The sequence below is a fragment of the Podarcis filfolensis genome (genome assembly GCF_964270895.1).
Source record: "Podarcis filfolensis genome assembly, chromosome: 8".
Lineage (NCBI taxonomy): Eukaryota > Metazoa > Chordata > Lepidosauria > Squamata > Lacertidae > Podarcis > Podarcis filfolensis.
This window is the reverse complement of record NC_139611.1, coordinates 33,879,257-33,906,014: the sequence shown is the minus strand read 5'-3', so window position 1 is coordinate 33,906,014 and position 26,758 is coordinate 33,879,257. Positions and strand designations below refer to the sequence as shown.

The 26,758-nt window shown below is 42.1% G+C and overlaps 1 protein-coding gene across 3 annotated transcripts in view; it reads right to left on the bottom strand.

The window, feature by feature from the left end:
* The window catches only part of TENT4B (terminal nucleotidyltransferase 4B), a 54,296-nt gene that overhangs the window by 21,662 nt on the left and 5,876 nt on the right, over nt 1-26,758 (bottom strand). For all 3 annotated transcript variants that reach the window (XR_014551223.1, XM_083626040.1, XM_083626039.1), the window contains exon 2: nt 449-572. Coding sequence is in view for 2 of the 3 variants with exons in the window: in XM_083626040.1 (XP_083482166.1) it covers nt 449-572 (124 nt within the window). In the remaining variant the exon portion in view is untranslated. The remainder of the gene's footprint in view (nt 1-448; nt 573-26,758) is intronic.

Genomic DNA, 26,758 nt, shown 5'->3' with positions numbered 1-26,758 from the left:
CTCTCTTGCCTGTACCTTTGCTCCCTTTCCTTCTACGCAGTTGAAGGCAACTGCTGCATGCAAGTGGTGAAATGGAATGTAAGGGGTGATTTGCAGACCCACAACCCCTAGTACACAAAAACACCAGGCATCAGTCTTGCTGCTAAACTTTGGCTGCTGGAGCTTCCATCTCCAGTGATTTTCCATTCAGTACAGGAATTTGTTCTTTCTTCTCATATGCTCCTAACACACTGAGTCTGAGAATAAGTGCACAACAAATCATAACCTTAATGTCAACTGAGGTTGAAATTGTTCATATTTGCCTCATTTACATATTTTTCATTCTAGGCTTACATTTTCTAGTTGTGGAATTGTGGATTTTTTTGGGGGGGGGAGGAACATCCCAATCATCAAGCAGACATAGAAATATTTAAAATAGTAAACTACAACAGAATTTTGTTAACCTTACATCAGCATTGGGCCATAGACCCTTTATAACGTTTTCGATCCTATTCACCACCTCCATTCGCATTCTTTCTTCTTCAGGTCTGGGTGACATGTACTTGTAGAAATCAATGATTTCTTCATGAAGACTGAAAAAGAAGAGAGAGATGAGTTAGACTAATTACACAGTAATATGACTAAAATAAGAACAGTGTCTCAGTTGTAATCTTTAACACCAATCCTGTACATGCATACTTGAAAGTAAGTCAAAGTGTGTTCAATGGGACTTGCATCCACATTACGTGTGCTTTGGATTACAGCCCAAGTCTGGTAAGGATAACAGTCTCAACCAATTTAAAATCACTTATAAGAGCAGACCTACAACTCATAAAGTGAAAAGGAAATGTACAAACTAGTGTTTGCCTCAAATGCTCTGCTGAGGTGAAGCATTTGCAGAGAAATACTGGCAGGCAGGATACTAGCAGGCAGGAGGGGCTCTTTTAATACTTTTGTCACCCTAAGATTCATCTCTGCAACTCCTTCCACTGGACAATGTTCATCTTATTTTTTTCAAGCTCTGAGATAAAAAGCAGGCTGTGCAGGAGGTGTGGGTTGAGAGGAGGCAATCCTGGGGTTAACAGGTAACCCACAACTGCCCCTCATCCAGACATTCACAGTTGAAAACCTATCTTTGCTGGGTAAGTGTAGTTGTGTCTTTGGTTCCACAGATTTCAATAGGACTTCCTTCTGTTTTTTTTATTTAACCAGATTTGCGTGCCACTAAATCATCAAAACATCTAAGCAGTTTACATAAAACACACCACACATTAAAAATACAAATAAAAATGGTAAAAACAAGCTGATCTACTCCCCCCCCCCCACCAAAAGTAAAAGATTTTAGCACATGCCAAAAAACAATGCAGCAAACGTGTCACCTCAGGTATCAATTCAGAGTTTCAGAGTATATGGGCAACCCCTTACCAACTATCCAACCTTTATGACTGTTCAGACCAAGGCAGCCATTTTTTAGGCAAATGGCTTTTGAAGACCCTGACTGATTCTTCCAGCAAGAAGTGTCATCCCTATGAGGAATGCTCTGCTATCGACAACAGGTGAATAGCCGTTTTTTATATCATATTTCTGAGCAGTAACTCAAAGCTTGGCTATGTTCCAGGTAATTATACAAACTGTAGTTTGGAAATAAGTTAAATAAATATATGCCAGCTTTTACGCCTATTGCATGTCTGCAGGAACACTTCCCTGGAAAGGGTGTGATGAAAGGATTGAAGGAAAGGGAATGGGATCTACTCTAGATTTTGTGCCCGTGTAACATCAGTTGAACCCTCAAAATGTGTGCTGGACCACAGCTCCATCCTACCTTGCCATTGGCTATACAAGCTGGGGCTAATGGGGGAATCCAACAGTTGGAGGGTAAGAGGTTCCCCATCCCTGGTTTAGTCTATACCCGATTATTAGCATTAAAAATTACGGAGAAGTTGAGCGTAAAGAGCATGGAAGTCACCCACATCAGGCTCTGGGATAAATATAAATGGTTAGCCACACACACACATCCAGAGATGCTGTAGCCACAGGATACAGAATGCAAAAAATTCTGGCCAAGTTAGTGTTTGGTTGTTTTTTGTCTACTCCGGTTTCCGTCCTGGTTTTGGGACGGAGACGGCTCTGGTTGCCCTAACAGATGATCTCCGTAGACAACTGGATCGAGGCGGGTCAGGACTGCTGATCCTTTTAGATTTGTCAGCAGCCTTTGACATGGTCGATCATGATCTCCTGGACCACCGCCTCGCAGACGTGGGGATACAGGGCATAGCCCGTAACTGGCTGTGCTCTTTTATCTCTGGTCGGGGACAGAGGGTGGCACTAGGGAGGGAAATGTCGTCGCGCCACTCCTTGGTGTGTGGAGTGCCGCAGGGCGCAATTCTCTCCCCGATGCTTTTTAACATCTTTATGCGCCCCCTTGCCCAGATTATCCGGAGCTTTGGGCTGGGCTGTCACCAATATGCTGATGACACTCAGCTCTATCTGCTGATGGATGGCCACACCGACTCGGCCCCGAACACACTGACCAGATGCTTGGAAGCTGTGGCTGGATGGTTTCGTGGGAGCCGATTGAAACTAAATCCTTCGAAGACAGAGGTCCTATGGCTAGGTCGGGATGGCATGGGGATGAGGGACCAACTCCCTTCTCTTGCGGGGGCCCAATTAGTGCCATTGCCTTCCGTTAAGAGTTTGGGTGTAATCCTTGACGCCTCCCTTTCCATGGAGGCGCAAGTTACAGCAACAGCCAAGGCAACATTTTTCCACCTTCGCCGCATCAAGCAGTTGGTCCCTTACCTTTCCCGCCCCGACCTGGCCACAGTGATCCATGCAACCGTCATCTCCAGGCTTGATTACTATAATTCGCTCTACGCGGGGCTGCCCTTGAAGCTGTCCCAGAAACTCCAGCGGGTACAGAATGCTGCAGCGAGGCTCCTCACGGGGTCTCTGCCATGGGAGCATATTCACCCAGTGCTTTTCAAGCTGCACTGGCTCCCGGTGGAGTACAGGATCAGATTTAAGGTGCTGCTTTTGACCTTTAAAGCCCTTCACGGCCTAGGACCCTCGTACCTACGGGACCGCCTCTCCTGGTATGCCCCACGGAGAGCCTCAAGGTCCACAAATAACAACACCCTAGTGGTTCCAGGCCCTAAGGAAGTTAGATCGGCCTCAACCAGAGCCAGGGCCTTTTCAACTCTGGCTCCGGCCTGGTGGAACGCTCTGCCTCATGAGACCAGGGCCCTGCAGGATCTGATTTCTTTCCGCAGGGCCTGTAAGACAGAGTTGTTCCGCCTGGCCTTTGGCTTGGAGCCAATTTGATTCCCTCCCTCCCTCTCTTTCTTTTTTCTTTTCCTTCTCCTGCGATGAGGCTACATTTTAATATTTTAATGTTCCATTATTTTAATGTTGTATTTTATTTTTGTTTTTAAGTTGTAATCATTCATCTTGTTTTTATTATTGCTTGTAAGCTGCTCTGAGCCCGGCCTTGGCTGGGGAGGGCGGGGTATAAATAAAAAATTATTATTATTATTATTACTCCCACAGTTCTCCCTTTCTCAAGCAAGAACTAGTGCATCTAACTGCTTCCTTTTGGTGAAAACGCAGACTTATCTTGAGTTAACTAGCTATATTTATGGAATGTCTACAATGTTCTTCTAGGAGTTCTTTTCCCGAGTTAATTTTAAAAAGCACACAGGTTACAAATCACATTGTTCAGAAAACAAATTTTCTTCCTTTTCACTATGTGGTCCACTTCACCATAAGTGAAAACATGCGAAGCTTTCCAAAAGTTTCAGAATCAAGAAAAAATGCAAATAAAAAGAGAAGCTTATAAGACAAGTATTCTATTTTTTGAAAATATTACAAGTCACCATGATACACAAACAATGGGAATTATCAAGATATGGAACTAAGCCAAAAAACCCCAAAAACATTTAGGGTTTATTTGAGCAATTGTTTTATTAAAGGTGCTCCAAAGTACTCATTGTCAAGTTTATGAGTTGCCAACTAAGCATTTGCACTAAGCATGTGCCCAGGCTCTCCACTTCACCCTACTCCTCCACCCAAGGCAAGGCTTTTTTCAAGGCTGACTGAAGCATGGGGGGAATTGGGGGGCGGGTCACAGCTGGGAAGGTTAGGGCTAACCATTTCCCCCTCCAGCTGTGACCCCCATGCCAAAAAAATCCCATCCCAACTCAAAAAACCCTTGTATCAGAGACTCATTTCAGGTCTAATTCTAGCAGGAGAGGGATAATTTTAAAAAGTGACCAAGCTGCTCTTTCTCAGTCTCATCTACTTTCACAGGTAAGTTGCAAAGATCTACTCACAAAAAAGAAGCTGCAAAGATCTACTCACAAAAAAGAGAGGAAACAAATATAAGTAAATAATATAATTGAACATTAATAAAATTCAATTGACTCAGGCCTATTTTACCATGATAGTTTTATTTGTAACTTCTTCATCACCTTGCCAACAAAGGCCCGTATAGTTAAAGCTATGGTTTTCCCAGCAGTGATGTATGGAAGTGAGAGCTGGACCATAAAGAAGGCTGATTGCCAAATAATTGATGCTTTTGAATTATGGTGCTGGGGGAGACTCTTGAGAGTCCCATGGACTGCAAGAAGATCAAACCTCTCCATTCTTAAGGAAATCAGCCCTGAGTGCTCACTGGAAGGGCAGATCCTGAAGCTGAGACTCCAATACTTTGGCCACCTCATGAGAAGAGAAGACTCCCTGGAAAAGACCCTGATGTTGGGAAAGATGGAGGGCACAAGGAGAAGGGGACGACAGAGGATGAGATGGTTGGATAGTGTTCTCGAAGTTACCAGCATGAGTTTCACCAAACTGCGGGAGGCAGTGGAAGACAGGAGTGCCTGGCGTGCTCTGGTCCATGGGGTCACAAAGAGTCGGACACAACCAAACAACAACAACACTAATTCAATGAACAAGTTTTCTTAATTTCCAAATAGCAGCAGCCGTGCACAGATTAGAGCAGGGGTAGGCAGCCCAGGACCTTGCAGATGCTCTGGACTCAAACTCCCATCTGCCACAGCCAGCGTCAATGGTCCAGGATAATGGAAGTTGTAGTCCAGCACATTTGGAGGACACCAGGTTGTTTGCTTCCTGCTTAGAGCAATGAAATATGCAGTTTGGGGGACATTTGTCAATAATAAAGCAGTTCAATGTGAGATCTGATACTTACAAAAGATTACCTCTTTAAGAACTGCTGTAATATATGTGTTAGGTTCCCCCAAACTGTAAATTTCATTGCTCTAGTCTGGGGTAGACAACCTGGATTTAACTACTTTTTTAAGCTCAGTAAAGCTGGTTAGATAATTAACTGGCTTTCTTAAGTTAAAGTAGTTCAATCATCTTCATGTTTCAAAAGACAATAGGGCATCAAATGCAATCACATATTCCAAACAAGAGTTATTATGGATTTCAGCAAGCCTTTATGGTGAAAACCAACCACAAAGGGTCAAAACCTATTTCTACTAGCAATAGCAGAAGAAGAGTGTAGAAGTGTGTTCTACAGAGTAAGTCTTCCTCTCTCCAAGGAAGCCCTAAAGTGACCATCTATGACAAGTCAGTTGGGTCTTCTGTCATCCTTCAACATTCAGAACCCACAATCTGTAGGACAAACAACTATATCCTAGTTCAGTCATAAATTCTTGAATTGATATATGGAGGAATGGAGATCCAATTAGCAGTTTCAATCAAGGTTTTCTTTTCTCCTTCTCTTTTCAACTTCCACTTAATACTTCTGAGTACAAAACTAGCAGCCACTGATATAAACAGTTCTTTCAAGTATAGTAAGTACTAGCATTTTCTAGGGCATCTGCCAAAAATCAGTAAATTTTTCTCTGAATTTCAGTACCCTGAGGAACATACGAAATGTCTGAGAGTCACATTCTGCTGAGCTATAAAGATTCACCACATTCCCACACACACAAGGTTGGCATGGAAAGTTAATACTAACAAAGGAAATTTTGGCAAACACCCAGGATTCACAACTGGCCAAAATGCCTGGATGTGTATTTTTCAAATGCATTTATAGCTTTTGCTATAACCACTGGGTTGGGGACAAATGGGAAATTGTCTCCTGTATAATTTGTAGGCTTTAGTCAAACGTCTTAAGGTGTGGACTAAATATTTTGCAGGTGCCTAAAAATATGATGGTGACACCTATGAATCTGAATTTTTTAAATCTTAAGTTTTTAGGGTTTTTTTTACTACCTATGAACACAAACTGTATTTGAACAAAACAAACAAATAAACAAACAAAACTTTGAAGAATCCTGCATAGCAGCACTAATAGTTAATCTGAAATAGCCAGAAATATATGATTTTCAAACATGTCAATAGCGGTAAGAAGATTATTCTTTCAGCATTCAGTTTCTCCCAACTGATTAAAGTTCAAGTTGCTACTCATTAAACTTATTTCAGCCCAAGAATGCATGTTAGTAGAAAGCCACATCTTGTGATTTTGCTTCTCTCCTAATTCTGGCAGATAGGTTCCTATCTTTAAATAATTTATTCCACAACAGACACGGAGTATGGAGATTGCACTGGCAGCAAGTTTACTGACTGAAAGTCATCTTCTCAAAATGCAGATGGCCTATTACCCATGTCTGTTCATTTCAATGGGTCTACTCTAAGTAGGACTAGCACTGGGTGCCACTTATAGTTTCCAAAGTACATCTTTATATCCAAAGTTGAACACAGAAATGCTAATTCTAGCACAGCTCATAATGGGGACATGTGTATTTTAAAAAGACAGCATAAAATACAATAAACTGACAGTCATTTAGCATGGTATACATTCCTCCAAACATGTCAAACTTGGCTGGATTATAGCAGGGGTGAAGAACCTGTGGTTCTCCAGATGTTGCTGCACACCACCCACAAAGGCAGAAAAATGAACTTCCTTTGGGGAGCAAACTAGTTTCCTATTGGACACTACAGTCATACCTCATGTTATGTTCTTTCAGGTTACGTCCCGCGGCGATCCGGAAGTACTAGAAAGGGTTACTTCCAGGTTTCACCACTCGTGCATGCGCAGAAGCGCAAAATGACGCCACACGCATGCGCAGAAGTGGCGAATCGCAACCCGCGTGTGCGCAGATGCACCGCTGCAGGTTGTGCTCTTTTCATGTTGCGAAGGGGCCTCCGGAATGGATCCCGTTCGCAACCAGAGGTACCACTGTATTCTGCCTCAACACAAGGCAGGGCTGTATAACCCATGATGATGAGCTTCATCAGTTACAGATAAGTTGCTGGATTCAGCCTCCACCTCACTTTTGTTGCAGACACCACTACCCAGGCAGATGCTCTCGCAGGGGCTGCCTCAAAGATTACATTGCCCTTCACTCCTGACTACTGGTCATGCTGGCTAGGACTGATGGGAATCTTGAGGATTAGGGTGTTTTAATTCCTCAATCAGAACATCAAAATGTTTGGTGTGTTGTTGTTGTTGTTTTTTAAAAAAACTCCCTCAGTCTTGCCTTTAAAACTGAACTAATTGTAAATAATGTGGTTACAGAAGAGTTCAAGATTGAAAAAGGGACACGTCAGGGGTGCCCTATCTCCCCATTACTTTTTATATCGGTCCTGGAGGTTTTGCTTAATATGATTAGGAGGGACCAGTTGGTTAAAGGGATTCAGGTCGGAGCTAAACAATATAAACTGAGAGCATTTGCAGATGACTTAGTACTTACATTGCAAGAGCCAGAAGCTAGCACGAAAAGAGTTTTGGAAATAATTCAAGAGTTTGGTCAAATGGCAGGATTTAAACTGAATAAGTCTAAGACAAAGGTTTTGGAGAAAAATTTGACACAGATAGAAAAGGAAAGGTTCCAGAATGAGACAGGGTTAACTGTGGTTAAAAAAGTGAAATATTTGGGTATAAATATGACAGCTAAAAATGTGAATTTGTTTAAAGATAATTATGAAAAAACTTGGAGAGAAGTGAAAAAAGATTTGGAGATTTGGTCCAACTTAAAGCTTTCCTTGTTAGGCCGTATTGCAGCTATAAAGATGAATGTATTGCCAAGAATGTTGTTTTTGTTCCAAGCATTGCAAATAATTGATAAAATGGATTGTTTCAAGAGGTGGCAAAAAGACATATCTAAATTTGTCTGGCAGGGCAAAAAGCCCAGAATTAAATTTAAGATACTAACGGATTCAAAGGAAAGAGGGGGGTTTGCCCTGCCAGACTTTAAACTTTACTACGAAGCGGCAGCTTTCTGCTGGCTGAAAGAATGGCTACTTCTTGAAAACACAGACATTTTGGATTTGGAAGGTTTTAATAACATTTTTGGGTGGCATGCATATTTGTGGTATGACAAGGTTAAAGCACATAAAAGTTTTAAAAATCATATTGTCAGAAAAGCACTACTAAATGTCTGGGACAGATATAAAGACTTGCTGGAAAATAAAACTCCAAGGTGGCTGTCGCCAATGGAAGCTAAGGCAGTTAAAAAGTTAAATATGGAGTCCAAGTGGCCAAGATACTGGGAAATTTTGGAAAAGGAAGGGGACAAATTGAGATTGCAGAGTTTTGAGAAATTAAAAGGGAAGGTGAGAGACTGGTTCCACTACCATCAAATAAATGAAGCGTTTAAACTGGACAGTAAAATTGGCTTCCAGGTGGAAAAATCAAAATTGGAGACAGAACTGTTAGAACCCAGTACTAAGAATTTGTCCAAAATGTACAATTTGCTGCTGAAATGGAATACACAAGATGAAACGGTTAAATCGGTCATGATTAAATGGGCTCAGGACATTGGTCATAATATTTTGTTTGCTGATTGGGAAAAGTTGTGGACCACCGGGATAAAATTTACGGCATGTAATGCCTTAAGAGAAAACATTATGAAAATGATATATAGGTGGTACATAACCCCAGTCAAGCTTGCAAAGATTTACCATGTGCCTGACAATAAATGTTGGAAATGTAAAGAAACTGAAGGTACATTTTTTCATCTTTGGTGGACCTGCCCGAAGATTAAGGCATTCTGGGAAATGATCTATAATGAACTTAAAAAGGTATTTAAATATACTTTCCCCAAGAAACCAGAGGCCTTTCTCTTGGGTATTGTCGGCCAAGGGGTGTTAAAGACGGATATAACTTTCTTTATGTATGCTACAACAGCAGCTAGAATACTCATTGCGAAGTACTGGAAGACGCAAGAACTACCCACACTGGAAGAATGGCAGATGAAGGTGATAGACTATATGGGCTTGGCAGAAATGACGAGCAGAATCCGAAACCAGGGAAGAGAAGCAGCGCAAGAAGAATGGAAAAAATTCAAGGACTATTTAAAGAAATATCATAAAGTTAATGAAAGTTAGAATGATGTTGGACTGGAAAGTAAATGGTTACTATTAGCAATGGTTAAGACAAGGAAAATAAGGAAGAATAGTCTAAATTTAAATTAAAATAAGGGAAGATTTGCTGAACAATCGATAAGAATTTGGAATACAGAAAGGGGAGGCATGAGGAAGTCGGGGAAGATAGGATATGAAATTAGGATATGAAATGATACATGTTTTTTGTTTTGTTTTTGTTTTTGTATGTTTATGTTTGTTGTATTGTGTTTATATGGAAAAATAAAAATATTTAAAAAAAATAAAATAAAATAAAACTGAACCAAAGATAAACATCCTAACATGTTGATCAAGTATTTTGAAAGCATTACCTCTTGCTAGAACAAAAAAGATACATTATCAGCAGATCTGCTACATCTCCTACATACAGACACGAACTAGTGAACCTTTATTGTGAAACAATGTATTTTTAAAATGTAATTAATGCAATATTATAACTGAACAATGTTAACTAAGGTTTATGTAAATTTGGAGAATTCACCAAACAGTTCTTTACTTTGCTGCCGCCGCTGCTGTTGTTTTTGAAACACTGGAGTCAGCCACCTCTTAATTTACTTTTTTTAAAAAACAAAAAAACAAAAAACCGAGCGATATATCGCAGTATGAAAGGTAGTTGGGCTATGGAGACAGCAGTGCTTGTACTCGGCAACAATCTCTGACACTGATGGCTACTTGTGTTCCTTTTCCTGATCAGAGTTGTCTGCCACAGAGGCACCCATTCAACAAGAACAGTGCCGCCAGTATTGCATGGACTGGAATCGTAGAGTGGCACATTGTCTTAATTCTCAAGATTAATTTCAACAAAATTAAAATTCATCAGAAGGATTGAGCCTTTTTGATAAGAACAACATAGCGATCGTGCTTCCACATCTTCCCTCACCATGGTAAGTGTGCTGTAAACGTCTGGCAAGAATGGTGAGCCCCCAGTTTTTCTCCTGAACTGTAGAGCTGCGTAATTTCTGCCCCAACAGGTGCATGGAGATATCCAGCACCCTCCCAAGCTCCAAGCTTGGGAAGAAGGCCAGGGTCTTTTTGGATGCATTGGTGAGGCACGTGGAGTGCACTGGCAATGTAGAACCAAACGGGCAAACCCTCTCCCCAATCACCCAGCAGGAAAGGGCAGCACTTGGCTGAACCATTGCATGGTTGAATGGCCAAGGTAGCAACTGCTATGCCTCTTTTTCCTCAAGAAAGGGAGGCAGGAAGCTTCTCCAGCTGCACAGTAGCCAAATCAGCAAGGTCTCTGGTAGCCTTTCCTGCAACAGAAAGGCAAGCAGACAGGAGGCAAGCACGAGACCTCCGGGTATAGGGCGGTATAGAAATTCAATAAATAATAATATAATTATAATGGCTGCACAGCAGCTCCAACCAACAAGGGGATGTTGAGAGCTCCGAGCTCAGCCAGCAGCTGCGGAGCCCTGCTTGTAGGGTCATTTGCACCAACCCCAACTATTTCTGCTTCCTCACTAATAATTCATTATAATTTAAGGTTTCCCTTTTTAAAAAAGAAAGAAACCTACATAAATAATATAATTCCAAGATGTTAAAAGTTCAAACACAAGTGTTCTAGAATACTTTCAGTATTACTTCATAAAAGATTCAGGTAGGTAGCCGTGTTGGTCTGACGCAGTCGAAATAAATAATAATAATAAATTGTCCAGTAGCACCTTAGAGGGGACGCGGGTGGTGCTGTGGGTTAAACCACAGAGCCTAGGAGTTGCCGATCAGAAGGTCAGCGGTTCTAATCCCTGCGACGGGGTGAGCTCCTGTGGCTCTGTCCCTGCCAACCTAGCAGTTCGACAGCACGTCAAAGTGCAAGTAGATAAATAGTTACCGCTCCAGCGGGGAGGTAAACGGCATTTCCATGCACTGCTCTGGTTCGCCAGAAGCGGCTTAGTCATGCTGGCCACATGACCCGGAAGCTGTACGCCGGCTCCCTCGGCCAATAAAGCAAGATGAGCGCCGCAACCCCAGAGTCCCTTTACCTTTAGCACCTTAGAGACCAACTGCTACTGGACAATTTTTTTATTTATTTCAACTTCATAAAAGGTTCCCCAAGCTGCCTTTAGTGCAGTTTGCACAATAAATGTATTATTTCAAACTCAAAAAAGACGGCTGTAGAAAAGTAAGCGGCCTGCAAGTCATTTTGAAGGCAACGCTGGGTTTAAAGAATACTGAATATAAATGAATTCTGGAACAATTTGTAAGAGTTCCTTACAAAGCCTTTAGCTAGTTATTATCATTACATGAAAGACTCACTGAAGGCCATGAGATTTGTTGTTCACAAAGAAGCATCTCTTACTTTAAGTGAAAGACCTGTGTGATATTTTTAGATAAAAATTGCTTTTGTTTAATACAAACACACCTATCGGTTACTGGGGTCAGGCTCTTAAAAAAAAAAAAAAACAGTCATGGAAGTTTAACACAGCAACTGGCTACACACTGCATCAACTGCCTGATCCCTATAGTGACACCAAGAAACTCTGTCCCCCTTCCCCGCCAGTGCCTGAAGCAGTTTTACACTTAAAAAAAAAAAAAAATAGATAGCTTACTCAAAGCATGCAAGAGTCAAGACTGACAGCTATGCCAGCATTCAATTTGTCAGTATTCATGTCTGTTTGGGAGGAAGCCAGACTCACAGCTCATCTTGAGGATTTGCTGTGCACTCTATTTTTGTATTACGCCTTTGCAAACTCAGGAGCACATTTTAACACACCTTGAACTTAAAAGCCTAAATCCAATGAAAAGTCCTACAAAAATAATGGGATTGGGGCAACTAAGATTTTCCACTGGTTTCAATGGAACTTGGGGTTAAATTGCATGCCACCAGACAAATGCAGTAATTTTATTCACGTATAAAGCGGGGTGCCTTATCCACATGAAATGGAACTAAGGGGGGGAATGAAGCTTAGCCATGTGTTTAGTCCACCTTATTTCACTTTGCTCTGATGCTTCAAGTGCTTTTTCTCTCAACCCATCGCATAATTAAGAAAAGTGAGTCAGGCTGGTGAAAATGCTGCTTGAATAGATGAGGGCAGGTGGGGTGTGTGATTTTGCTCCCCATGCCCACACACTGTATTTCATGCAAAAAATAATAAAGAAAGGGGTGAAAAGACACACATGTTTGCTTTAAGTGTGACTAGGGGACACACATGAATGCAAACATGGCTGGCCCATTACATTTGGTTTGGGCCTTAGTCACAACTAAGTTTAGCTAGAGAAGGGTCAATTTTTTTTTCTCAGCAGACAAGAATCAGCTCTCTAAATATTACTTTCACCAATGGGAGAACAGATAAATCGACATATCAGTGACCTGAAGGACAATTCCAATACAGTATTTACAGCATTAATTCTAATATAACTTAAGCAAAAAAAAAAAAAAAAAAAAAGCATAATTTTCAAGAGTTGCTATGTAAGCTATTTGCATAGTTTTTCTTATCATGCTGTTCATTCATTCATTGCATTTGTATCCCACCTTTTTCTTCAATGCCTTCAAAGTGGCGTACGTGGTTCTCCCTGTCCTCATTTAATCTCCACAACAACCTAGTGAGGGAAGTTAGGCTGGGAGGCAATGACTGGCTCAAGGTCACCCAGGGAGCTTCCTGACAGAGTGGAGATTTGAACCCTGGTTTCCCAGGTCCTAGTACGACACTCTAACCTTTACCGTCTTACCTCACAAAATATTTCCATTTGAATGATCTTTTCTTTATTAAAGCTAGACTCAAGGGAAATGCTTAAATAAATGCCACTTTAAAAGCAGATTTCCCCATAAATTCTATACTGAGTCAACAGTCATATCTTTAAATGCATCTTTTTTACATGCAACTTCAATAATAGTTTTTTTAAAAAAAATCTGGCCTTGTATAATTAATGGTTATTAGCAGTACATACTCCTGATAAAAGTATAGATATGATCAACCAATGCTCAATTTTAACACCAGAAGTAGATAATACTGGTATTGTAACAACAGAGCTGGAAAAATCCCTGGGACTGAAGCTCATGAATTTCATCATCTCTGTGTAGTAAGCTTGTCACCTGTACATTTGATGCTGGTATAACAGGATTTAAAATATTTCTTGCCATGCCTCCTAAAGTAACACAGGCACCTTCCCACCTGCATGTGCGATCAGCATGTGCATGACTGCTGACATACATGTCGTGTTCAGCACTCAAAGGGAGCAGGGTGGGAGCACAACGCAGCAGAGCGGGATGGACTGGATTTGCACCCATCCCACTGGCATGTGTTGCAGCCAGGAACCCCTGTGGAAGCAGGGATTCCCCTGTACTAATACTGAACTACCAGAGAGAGAGAATGATCACATGATTTGCAATTATCCCTAGTTGCGTATCAATGCAATTGTATGGCCAAAAGAAGCCAAAAATCATGATTTGCATCTCAATTTTGTCCTTTTAAGCCATGATATTTGGTTGTGTCGACAGACTCAACCTATTTTGAACTACATTTCTTTACTGTGTTATTATTAAAAGCAGAGTTTAAAGAAATGTTTGGGCAATCTTGATCAACTGATATTTGATGTTAAAACAGTCTAGTAAGCCTTTTAATACTACACCAAAGCTCAGGTTGTTATCAAGTTTCATTTCAAAGAATTGACAAGGTCATTTAGGAATTTCATCCCTGGGAATGTAAGAACTGGAAGGTTACATAGCTCAGTGTGTTGCCCAGCGGGATAAGTCAGCTGAGTTTTTCATTCTTACTATGCCAAGTTCCTTGGGAAAGGAGAAGGATTAAGAAAGATGTTCAATTTGCAGAAAAATCATCAAAAATGAGTAAGACAAAGCACTGCTGAAACCTTCTAAACTAGGCATAAACAACGTATTATCAACAGGCTACATACTACCCGCCAAGAAATTTTGTCTGGAATAGCTTTTAGCCAAGGAGTGAGTTGTCATATGCAACTGCAGGACTTTGTATGGGTCAGGGGTTAAACTGATATTCAGTTCAGACAAGGATGTATTGCTGGTGGGTGTTTCTTGGTGGTTGGTGTTCAAACTGTTCTGAAAGGGGCTGCACTCCCCACAAAGGATCAGAGTGTTTGCCGTTCTGGAGTGTTTGGGAATCAAACATTGTCACTAGAAGCACAAGGAGCTTATGTGGTTCAAAACAACTTTAATCACCTTCATCTGATACACCAGCTATGACCATATGAGGATGGGGATAGCCTGGCCATGGTTACAGACACACTGGTAATCTCCAGCTACTGCAATGCCTTTAAACAATTATCTAGAAACTGTAGTTGGTTCAAAATAGGACCATAACATAACTAACTGGAGCTGGGCATTTCATTTACATTATGCCAGTGTTTTATCAGCTTCACTAGCTTCTGGGCTGAATTTAAAGTGGTGTTTTGAAACTTTAAAGCAGGAGTTGGGAAAATGAGGCCCTCCAGATGGAGTTGGGTTCCTACTTTCATTGTCCTTGACCACTAGCCATGCTGGCTGATGAAACTGGAGTCTGTGTGCCCCTGTAAAGTGATACAAGTGACTATTAGGAAGAGGGCCTTCTTGGTTGTAGAACACTTGCTGTAGAATAACCTCCAAATAGAGGCCCTCCTAGTACCTACTTTATTGTTTCTTGGGCAGCAGGTGAAGATCTTCATAGCCATCCAGGCCTTTTAAACACCTAGCATTTTAAACTTGCAAATTCTGGGCTCTCATTGTGTAAGTGTTTAAAAAGCTCTATTTAAAAAGCTCTATGCTGCATTTTATTATCTTTCTTGATGCTTGTAATTATTATCTTGCATTTTATTCTCTGCCCCGTATGCTACCCAGGGAACCTGTGTTGATAAGTAGCCATATAATTCTAGTAATAAACAAAGATAGGAGAACTGCCAAATATAGGAAGGCCAAGTTTCTATAACCATGCCTTGCCAATTGCTTGAAAATATTTCCACTTGCACAAACATGATGAAGAGTAGTATGCATTACTTTTGAGCTATTCATCTCTCCTCTGGGCATATAAGAATGCAATTAAAATCTCCATGAGTAACTTGTCAAAAGAACACAAATTTTTCATTCAGTTTGCAACCCTGTACATATGTGCACACCCCAAAAACAGCAGTTGCACACTTTTAAAGTTATATAACTTTGCAACATTGGAATTTGCCCTGAAGGTCATTGTAGGGCACAAATTTCAAGTTGAACATGAAATAAAATGTCAAAGGCCAAATGGACAGTGAAAGCAAACATGAGTGGGTGGATAGTATTGCAAATCTGAATCTGGTAGACCTAAGATTGACTCCTGTCTCTGCCATGATATACATTTGCCATCTGTAAAATGGAAACAATAGTCCTACTTCTACAGGTACAAATATGAAGACTGTAAAGTACTTCAAAAATTAGAAAACTTGCCTTGTAAAAATAAAGGGTGGTAGCTAATGCTTGGTCTACTCAGAGTAGAATCAATGAAATTAATTGACATTAATCAGTAGGACTAGCTAAATAAACAAGGGGGTGTCCGAGGACAACAGCTACCATTTGTACTACATTGTTTTCATGGCTAACAACAATTGCTTTCCCACCCTTTCAAACTTATGGTTATAGACTCAAAGGCTGGAAGAAGATAGCCCTCCTTGTTATGAATGAACATGGAGCAGACTTTCTGTGTCCATCTATACTTGGATCAAGAGTGCAGAAGAGAAAGTGCAGCCAAGATATCCTACTGTGTTTGCTCAGGTGGACAAACAGAGCAGGGTTTGCAGTGCTCAACCTCTTTCTCCCTGTCTGCTGTCACCCCCCCCCCCGCCATAAAGAGCAGCAGAAAGTGCAGTCAGAAACTAGGGACAACCATAGTCACCGGAATAGTCCTACCCCACAGGCAATCAGGTGAGTATTTTTGTTCATAGGCATAGTAGTTGATTTAACAATTTACATCCAATTAATCTTTTTTTAAAAAAATAAAATAAAATCAGTCTTTAGGCACATTTTTCCTAGACATCAATCCACTTCTTTCATTTAGACAGGGCTGGGAAACCTTTGCCGCCGTGCCCCCAAGTGCTTCTGGATGACAACTCCCATCAGCCCTGATTGGCCATGCGGGTTGAGACTGATGGGAACTGAAGTTCAGAAACTTCTGAAGGGCCAACCTTTTCCTACCCTTGATTTAGGATCTGGAAACTAAAATCAACACATATTTCTCAGTATCCATGACTGCACAACCAGCCAGCACAAACGATGGTTGCACATTTCAAACGACAATTACAATGTATCCCAGAAGAGTACTACTCTCTTTCAGGTCCAACAATAACTGGGTTTTCCTCACAGCTAAGGAAAAGCCCTTCTTTCTGAAGACCACTGTTGACTGCCCTCATACTACCAACCATATAAGAAATATGGGTTGCCAACTGACCAAATATCTTTGCACCAGGACACATGCATTCAATATTCAGCAGCTATCAGCTATCATTTGAGCAAAATCCACTTGCTCAATAGGAATCCAGTCTTCAAAAGCATTCCGTGATGTGGATTTCAAAAGCATAGGCTACTATAAAGAAAAATTTTAAAATATTAACTGCCCTCCTCCATGTACACATGCAAAAGTATCAAGATTTTGATAAACATTTCCTTATCAGCAAAGGGAAACAATCAAACGAAGACTGGCATGGCCTGTAGCCTATGAGAACATAAGGCAATGTTAATTTCATTTCCCCAGTGCAGTAACCATCTCCTGAAGCAGGATCTGTAGGAATAATTCACACTATCTGTTGGAAAAGCAATGTACAAGTAGCCAGACTTTCATTATAATTGTTTTTAATTTGCTCCTGTGTAAAAGTACAACTGCATTCACATTATGAGCTCCCATTTTTTGGAAGAGAACTCACAATAATAGAATCACAAAAATAAACTGTAGTAAAGGAGACTAGTTACTGCCTGAATGGGGCAGACAGTCAAAGAGACAGACAAACAGACAGACTGGCATTCAAGTGTAGTAGCTTACATGGCAGAAGTCACAGAGGAGCATAATGCATTCTATAACTGGAACCACACTATGACAAGTCAATGACAACTGTGCAACACAGGCAGTTTTCTGCTGTGAGTGAGTATTCTATCAGCAGGTAAAAACTAACAAAACCTAAACCATAAAATCCATAATTATCACACCATTGATTTTATGTGATAGCTGCACCTCATCACTCCCTTGTTGGAGCTCTCTGTCGAAAGGGCTATACCTGTCAGCACAGACGCCCGTTTCAGGAGAAAGTATTGCCCGTGAAGTGAAATAGGACAACTAAATCAGGTTATGTAACTGGCCACAAAAGCATCACCTCAATGGTAGCTGTTGGGATGAGCCACTCCCATGATTCCTCATGAGATCCCAGGCTCAACTCCCCCTTCCTATGTATACAAAGGAAGACATTATGAGCCTGCGGCAAGCACCACACTAGCCCAGAGGCTTCAAAAGTATCTTCAAAAATGTCCGAGTAGCATCTCTGGTACAAAAGGCCTTTCAGCAGCTAAGGTCGCAGCACAAGTTGCAGCCCCTTTTAGATAAACCCTGGCTGGTCATTATGACCCATAACGCTAAAACATCCAAGTCATATTTAATGGATGTTGTACATACCTTTGAAGACTAGGCTACTACAATTGATTCAGAACATGTAACTGGCCAGTCGGAACACATCTCGCCAGTTCTTGGGTGTCAATTAAAGACTATATAACAAGAAAAGAACTATCAAACATTATCTCAATATATGATTACAGCAGAGAGACTTTTGTGTAGACAAAGATGGAAAGACTTATTGTTTAATATGGAGGAATGATTGTTGAGGTTATTGGAGACAAAGCAGATAGGTTTGAGAAGAGAAAAACCATTGCTGACATTTGTGTGAAAAAGAAAAGGAAATAATCCAAGACATTTGGGTCAGAGGATTGAGGAAATATTGCCTAACAGAAAGTAGATCAGTTGGATGTCATTGTAAAGTGGATATTTTGAATAATTTCTTGCATGTAACTGACAGACAGAAAATCAGAAGTCCTTTTTATTTTCTTATTTTCTTTTTATTTTCTTTTTAGGTTTTCCTTTGGTGTCTCCTACTCTGGGCCATTTTTGGGGTCTAAGGATTACACACACATGAAGGGGGTGGATAGTTGGTGGAAGGACCCTGAATGAGAGGCAGGGAAGGGAAGACCTTCCAGGATGAGAGACTGGGAGAAGGAAAGGAAAGCTCCTAGGTAAGAGCTGTGAGGGTCCATCACTCAGTGTGAGACATGGGTTAAGAGAGGACTCTGCATTTTCTGTTTCCTTTTTCTCTGTGTTTTTCTTTTTATTTAGATTGGTTTCTTTTATCTTATTGTATTATGAAAACACTTTAATAAAATCTTATTTTTAAAAATATAAATACAGCGGTACCACGGGTTAAGTACTTAATTCGTTCCGGAGGTCTGTTCTTAACCTGAAACTGTTCTTAACCTGAAGCACCACTTTAGCTAATGGGGCCTCCTGCTGTCGCCGCACCGCCAGAGCACGATTTCTGTTCTCATCCTGAAGCAAAGTTCTTAACCTGAAGCACTATTTCTGGGTTAGCGGAGTCTGTAACCTGAAGCATATGTAACCTGAGGCGTATGTAACCTGAGGTACCACTGTAAATCTCATCAGTTCTGGATCAACTGCAGTATTTTCCTGACTGTTTCAAAGTGCTGGTTTTAATATTTAAACCCCTGTACACTGCATAATATACAGCAGGGCTCACCAAGATGGCACCTGCAGACACCAAAGCCAATACCGCCTATGGTGCCTGCAAAAGGTCTCTGTAAATATAACCCAAAAAAATCAACAATGCACCAGAAAGTGTTTGCTCTTTCTGCTCAGTTCCTACTTGCACCAGCTTGCCCTCTCCTACATGGACCACACACTCTTAAACATGCCTGAATTTCACTGGATGCCAGGTTTGTTCATCCACCCTCCCTACCACTCTGAACAGAGGTATAAAGAACTTCTCCATGTGAACAAGTGCAGTGGTGGCTGATATAGCTGCCTTTTTTCCATTGTTAAGGAAAAGTGCCGGTGGGCAGGAAATACTCGCATGATTTGTCTTTTTCTGCTTCTTTAGATGTGGCTGCCATTTTGTATTATGCCACACCCCCATAGCATCCATTTTGTGACACTTTCTCAAAATTCCAAATGTGCCCATCAAGGTTACTGACCCCTGGAATACAGAATGAAACCTAGGAATCTGCTACCACATGAACCTGAATGACTATTATAAAGATCCGAGGCAAGTGGGTATTGGGGAGAGAGCTTCTTTGGTGCTGGTATCCCAGCTATAGGATGCTTCTCCCCCGCCCAGGATGGCTCACCTGGTACCCGTTTTCATGACCTTTAGTTGCCATATAAACTTTTTTATTTGCCCAGGCCTTCAATCATTAGAACTTTTATTGCTGCTCACATTTGAATTCTGACTTCAACTTTATCAACTGCTGTGTCATTTATGGTGTTCGGTTTTTTTTAAAAAATATATTTCTATTGGCTTTCACATTGTTTTACATCTCATTAATATATATATATATAACGCCTTGAAAATTATTTGAAAGGCTGGTACACATATATCTTTGAATATAATTACATAGCTGGCACAGAAAGAGTAAGGTAACTGCTATAAAAGTTATGGAAAAGCTTACATTCAAAATGGGACAATCTGAAGGCTTTAAGTTACTCTATATGGGAAACGCAGTAAGAAAAGCACTGCTAGCTTGGGACATGTGGCATTATCAGATTTGCTGGTAATTAGCTAGCTTGAAGGTGAAAGTCTGCAATGTACTTTTTGGCACCAACACATTGATAGCAATATTGGATTAGCCAGTGCTAGCAATCTGCCACACGTTAACAGGATTGGAGAAAGGTAAAATTAATAGTCAGGGGTCAGCAAGGTTTATCTTGTCTGGGCCGGATCGGTCCCGCAGAGATCCCTCTGTGGGCTGGATTGTGCGCGCACCCCTGTGATTTTCAACGTCTGCACATGCGGAGAAGCCATTTCTGACACCGCGGAAGCGAGTCCCTGTGCTGTGCTGGTTAGCGCAGCGCACAAGTGGGCAGCTCAGTTCAGGGGTGGCTCATGGGCCAGTCAAATGACCTCTGCAGGCCACTTTTGGCCCATGGGCCTTAGGTTGCTGACCCCTGTTAACAGTGTAGCTAATTCAAAAACCCTTCAGATTGAGAATATATATAGGAAATGATGAAAAACCTCAACATCATTTCTTCTAATTGTGAAGCTGGCAGCCCCTGCCTACCAGTACAACAACAAAACTCAGCCTCCAAGAGAGAAAAGTTCCTGCAAACACAAGAGGCACTCCAGGTATGCAGAAAAAGTTGTGTATGTGTGTACACGTAGGTTTCAAGAGACCTATGGGGAGGTGTGGAAGGATAAAGGGAAGGAAGGCTGACACCTAAATGTGTGCATTGCTCTCAAGCTGCCCTGTAACTTTTGAAAGCATGACAGCAGAGTGCAGGAACAACACAAGACTATTCACATTGGCAGCTGGAGCCTAACACAGATGGGGTACATCATGACCACAATACCCTCCAGCTCAAGATTCCTTTAAAAGGGTACAGAGGGATTGGAAAGATAAATGGTTCCCTTAAAACAGATCAACCCTTAAAAGGACTACCGTATTTTTTGCACTATAGGACGCTCCCGACCACAGGACGCACCTTGTTTTAGAGGGGGAGAACAAGGGGGGAAAAATTCTCCCCCTCTCTGCTCAGCGCCCCTTCAGCGAAGCGGCAGGAGAAACGGAGCCCCTTCCATTTCTCCTCCCACTTGACTGAAGAGGCACTGCGATCTCTGATAGCCTAGCATCTCTCTCTCCCCCTTTTTCGTAGTTCTTTTCCACATATAGGTTGTGGGGAGGATGTAGCCCTCCATATATTGTTGGGCTCCAGCTCCCATCAGCCAGCGGTGATGGGATTTGTAGCCCAGCAACACCCGGAACGTCACAGCTTCGCCTTCCCTGATTTTGGTTTCTTTCCCACGTGAGCTAAGCGTGCCATCAAGTGCAGCTACAGTTGGATTGCTGCGCCTGAGGCTGCAACAGCTGGCACACTTATCTTGGGAGTGAGATTCCCTCAGCATCGCTGAGACTTGCTTCTGAGTAGACCAGAGAGGCTTGCCCTCTGGCCCCGCGAACTAAGCGCGACCGCCATTGAGTTCAATAGGAACCTTCGACGCAGCGCACCTTTCCTCAGTGCAGCCCCGCACAGGATTTGCTTCCTCGTTCATGTTTGCATCCTCCCCCAATGCAATGGCGGTGCAACCAGGAGCGGATCCCCCACCCCGGAAGAGCGTCCCTTCCCTCCCAAATTGGCCGTGTGCTCCAGAAAGGGGGGGGGGAGAGACGCGCCGCTTGCCCGCCTCACCCAGCCCGGACGGGGGCGGCGGAGAATGTCAGCTCGAACAACTTCCTACTGGGCTCCCGGCGGCAGGTGGTTTGTTTGTATTTTTAAAAAGCGACCTTTTCAACTGGAGTGTGGAGGAAGCGATGAATGGCCAGAAAGGGGAGGTGGCTGACGCGCTGCACTCCCCGGGCCGCCGCCGCCTGTCCTGCCTGTGCATCTCGCTCCACCCCGCCGCCGCGGAGGAAAGAGGCACCGGGACGCTGCCGCCCGGGGCAAGGCACGGGGCCGAGACAGCTGCGCGGGGAACCTGGACGGCGCTCCTCCTCCTCCCCCTCTCTCGCTCTTCCTTCCCCCCCCCAGAGCCCGCTACCGCCGCTGCCACAGCCACCGCGGAGGAAAGAGGCACCGGGACGCTGCCGCCCGGGGCAAGACAGGGGGCGAGATGGCTGCGCGGGGAACCTGGATGGCGCTCCTCCTCCTCCCCCGCTCTTCCTTTCTCCCCATAGCCCGCGCTGCCGCGGAGGAAAGAGGCACCGGGACGCTGCCGCCCGGGGCAAGGCATGGAGCTGAGACGGCTGCACAGGGAACCTGGACCGCACTCCTCCTCCTCCCGCTCTCTCGCTCTTCCTCTCTGCTGAAGCCAGGAGAGTCTTGCTCTCCCGGCTTCAGCAAAAGGAACCCGAAGCCTCCGGAGCACAGCGGGGCCTCCCGCTGTGTTCCGGAGGCTTCAAGTGGCTATCCCTGAAGCCTGGAGAGCCTGGGTCAGTGCGCACCGACCCCTCTCGCTCTCCAGACTTCAGCGAAAGCCTGCATTCGCTCCATAGGACGCACACACATTTCCCCTTCATTTTTGGAGGGGAAAAAGTGTGTCCTATAGAGCGAAAAATACGGTAGTTAAGCTGTGGATGGGGCACACCCATTCAGCAGTTTGAAGTATTCTGGAAGGGGCAGGAATTAAAGAGTCTGCGGACCTTCAGGTATGCATTTTAGGGGAGACTTCATAGCTTAGTGGGAGAGAACCCATTTCACACACTCCAGTGGAAGATTCAGACACAGATGTCCTAGTTCTATGCCTGGGCCCTATTGCACATTAAAATAGGAGAAATGATTTCCCTATCATTTACTCCTCTTGTTTACTCACAGGCAGGGTTTGAAATTAGCAAGGTGCCAGGTGCATTTTGCGCCTAAACATTCTCCATTTGTGAGAACCTCCAAAAGTCTGGGTGCCATTTTTTGCACCTGGCTAACACTGAAGAATTACTGAAATGTATTTTCTTTGAAGCCTCAAAGTATATGTTAAGGATCAGCAGTATGTTAAGGAGTTTAACAATAAAGAGTAGAGTGTTTTGAAAACTGAAGTATGGTTACTGTAAACACCAAATTAAACATGTATTAACAATTTCTGCTAAAAATGTGATATTAACAATGTGTCACTTAAGTGAATTGCGTATTAATTCATTTTGATCAAAATAATAAATAAAAAGTGTTGCTGACACACCCACCCTATGGTAATTAGACATTCTGTTTTGGCGCTCACAATCCAGGTTTCAGAAGACGTTTGGCTCCTAGCTTTCCTATCCCAGTTTCTAACACTGTTCACAGTCATGTTCACATTACTGAACACTAAACTATTATCACATAGTGTTGTCTTCCTCTTTCAGTGCTGAAAAAAAAAGTTTAATACCAATGCTGCTGGAGATTAAATAATAAAAACAGCAAAATATTCATATAGTTTATGCGTTTGGCCTTAAAATGAGAAAATTAAAGAGATTTCAGACTGTTACCATCTCATTTCCCCAAAGTGGACTGATTTTTTTGCTGAACTATGCTGAAGGAAGGAAAGATGAATTTGTCTCCAATCTATTAGCAACTTCATGTTTACTTGCACTACAATACTGGAAAATTAGCTCATTTCCGCCAATGAACTCTGGATGGGGAAAAAAATGCATGGTTACTGCAAATTAATTTTATTACATTTAGAGAAAGTAAATGTAAAAGTAAAAGTGATGTGCTTTGGTATAATATTTTTGGGGAAATACGCTGAAGTACTCTGTCATCAAACAATGAGTAGGGCAGTAATATGTTCAATGTGATTTAATTTGGGTAAAAAATGGTTACTGGTATTATTATTATTATTAAATTTGTATACCATCCTATACCCATAAATCTCAAGGCAGTATCAATGGATGGGTCTGTGAACTTTTTCATATATTGCCAATCTACCAAAAAAATCACCCTAATAGCTACTCGTACCATTCTGGAGAATAATGAAATATATACAGTTGACCCAAAGGGTTTTCAAAATGTAGTAGCATGACAGCTGATTCTATGTTGCTAGATTTCCGCATATAGAATGTCAGAAACAGGCCATAATAAAGTGAGATCATTATTATTTTTGTCACTAAATTGTATAAAATATAAATGCTGATTACTAAGGCAGCTATTTAGATTAGAAGGTATTTTTGGAATTAAGGGAAGTGGTGTTGCCACTTCAAAGACTACCACGAGAGCCCTACCCGCCTCCTGAATTGATGAGCAAATGTGAAAGTTATTGGCCACCATGTGGTGTGAGAGCCTACAAAAAGAGGAGGCATAAGGGCCTTCCGGGTGAGAGCTAGAACATCTGCATCATCCCAGATGAGAGATGCTGCTGGGTCCCCTGGATGTTTGGAAAATTTGGATCTCAACTACATGTACTGGATAACATGGTTATAGGGAATCCCTGTCCACACTGTCTTTTCTTTGCTGTTGCTGTTAAGGGAAAGTTGTCGGATCAAGGCTGGTATGAAGTGCAGGGCAAAGAGGAGGAGGGCTTCCTTGGGCAACACGCTATCAGGCAAAAGTCTAGGTGGTCAGATTTGGCTTGTGGTTTCTTAAGTGCCTGGAAAGCAATGTATGATGTAGGAGAATGTGAGCAGTATTAAAACTATGACTGCATGTGGAGCTTGAAGGAGCAGCTGTAATCTTTACCTTCCTAAATGAAAGATGGGGATGTTCAGAGAGGGGAGGAGAGGCACATGAGAGCAGGGAAGGAACCGACTGCCACACATGAGAGTGTGGTTCCCATCCAATGCATGCAATTTAGTTACAATGAACCTCTGTGGAACAAACACCCTTTTGGAATGGTGATTCTCCCCCTCCCCGCCGAACACACATTTTCTCTCTGCTAGGCATCATTCTCTGTTTAGTTTTCAGCTTGTCTTGTTTTATACAGTGCTGTATGGATTTTTTTGTTTACTTATTGACATGATGACCATTTCCAATATGTTTTTGAATTGTTATACTTATTGTTAATTTGATATGTGGTGAGCCGCTTGAGGAACAATTTTGTGGAAAAGAAGCATACAATTAGACAGGTGAGGAAAACTGATACTGGATTATTGTGCAAAGATTCAAATGGACTGTCTTACCTTTCAATTTATTGGTAGACATCTAATGGATAACATTACTCAGGAGCCTCTCTGGGTATCCCTGTATAAGAACTTTATCGCCTTGTCTACAGCTGTTCCATTAGTCAGCGATACAGAATGGGTTCAAATGCTCTGTGGTATGTACAAATTATTTTAAGACATGCATTTTGTTGGTGCACCTTGCTAAACCTGCTACTGTCTCATGTATTTTATTTCTGAACCTTCAATAATAAATTTGAAGCATAATGAAAAACTATTTTTAAAATGAAAATTATTAAAATGGGTGGTGTGAAAGAACATAGTACAATACTTTTATGGGCAAAAAAGTACTGCAAAATTATATTCTCCATGAAGTACAGTAACAGTGGCCAGTAAATTCAGCTGCATTTTGGCAAAGAGATGACCCTGCTTTGAAGGCTGGGGCCTTCCAATCCTACAATTTATTATTTTAAACTCAACATGTATTTCATGTCTAAATCAGACCCTGTAGCTTGATGGGTGACTAGGAAGGAAGCTAAGCTTGCTTGAGTTCACTGAAATTCCAGTGCTGGAGGAGGACTGTTAGTACAGTGGTACCTCGGGTTACATACGCTTTAGGTTACAGACTCTGCTAACCCAGAAATAGTGCTTCAGGTTAAGAACTTTGCTTCAGGATGAGAACAGAAATCGTGCTCCGGCGGCGCGGCGGCAGCAGGAGGCCCTATTAGCTAAAGTGGTGCTTCAGGTTAAGAACAGTTTCAGGTTAAGTAAGGAACTCCGGAACGAATTAAGTACTTAACCCGAGGTACCACTGTAAGTGGTAGTGCTGATCAGCTTGAGAAACAGTACAGGTAGGAAATGGTTTTGATTCACTGGGAGGGGGTACAACATGCTTCACATGTGTGAAGCCCAAATTTCCATCTCTGATCTTGCTACTTAAAAGGATCTGAGATAGCAGAGCAAAACCTATTATTATTATTATTATCATCATTATTAATTGAATTTATATACCGCCCTATACCTGGGGGTCTCAGGGCGGTTCACAGAATAAATCTATACCCGTAATGCTGGAGATCTACTGCTGTCAAGGCATGCAGCATTTGACTAGATGGATCAATGGCCTGACCCAATGTAAGACTGTTCTTTAACCAAAGCTTGCAACTGGATGAGCACCACTAGCAGAAGATACTAATACTACTCAGAGCAAGCTAAAAGGTTAAGTAGCCAGCACTGCTAGCATCTTGTAACACTGCAGTCAGGAAAGATATACAGTGGTACCTTGGGTTAAGAACTTAATTCGTTCTGGAGGTCCGTTCTGAACAGTCTGAAACTGTTCTTAACCTGAAGCTAATGTCACCGCACCGCCACCATGCAATTTCTGTTCTCATCTTGAAGCAAAGTTCTTAACCCGGGGTACTATTTCTGGGTTAGTGGAGTCTGTAACCTGAAGTACCACTGTAATGGGACCAGAGTGCTGGCCAGAGCAGTGGGTAATCATGTATCTATAATGCTACACCATGAAAGCAATTTATTTTTGCAAGATAGACAGGTTATTAGGGAAACAAGGTGCTGTAAGAATAAATAACTATGTGATAAACTAGAGTTTAGGACAGACACACAACAGCTGGAACATTTCAACACTGAAGCCCA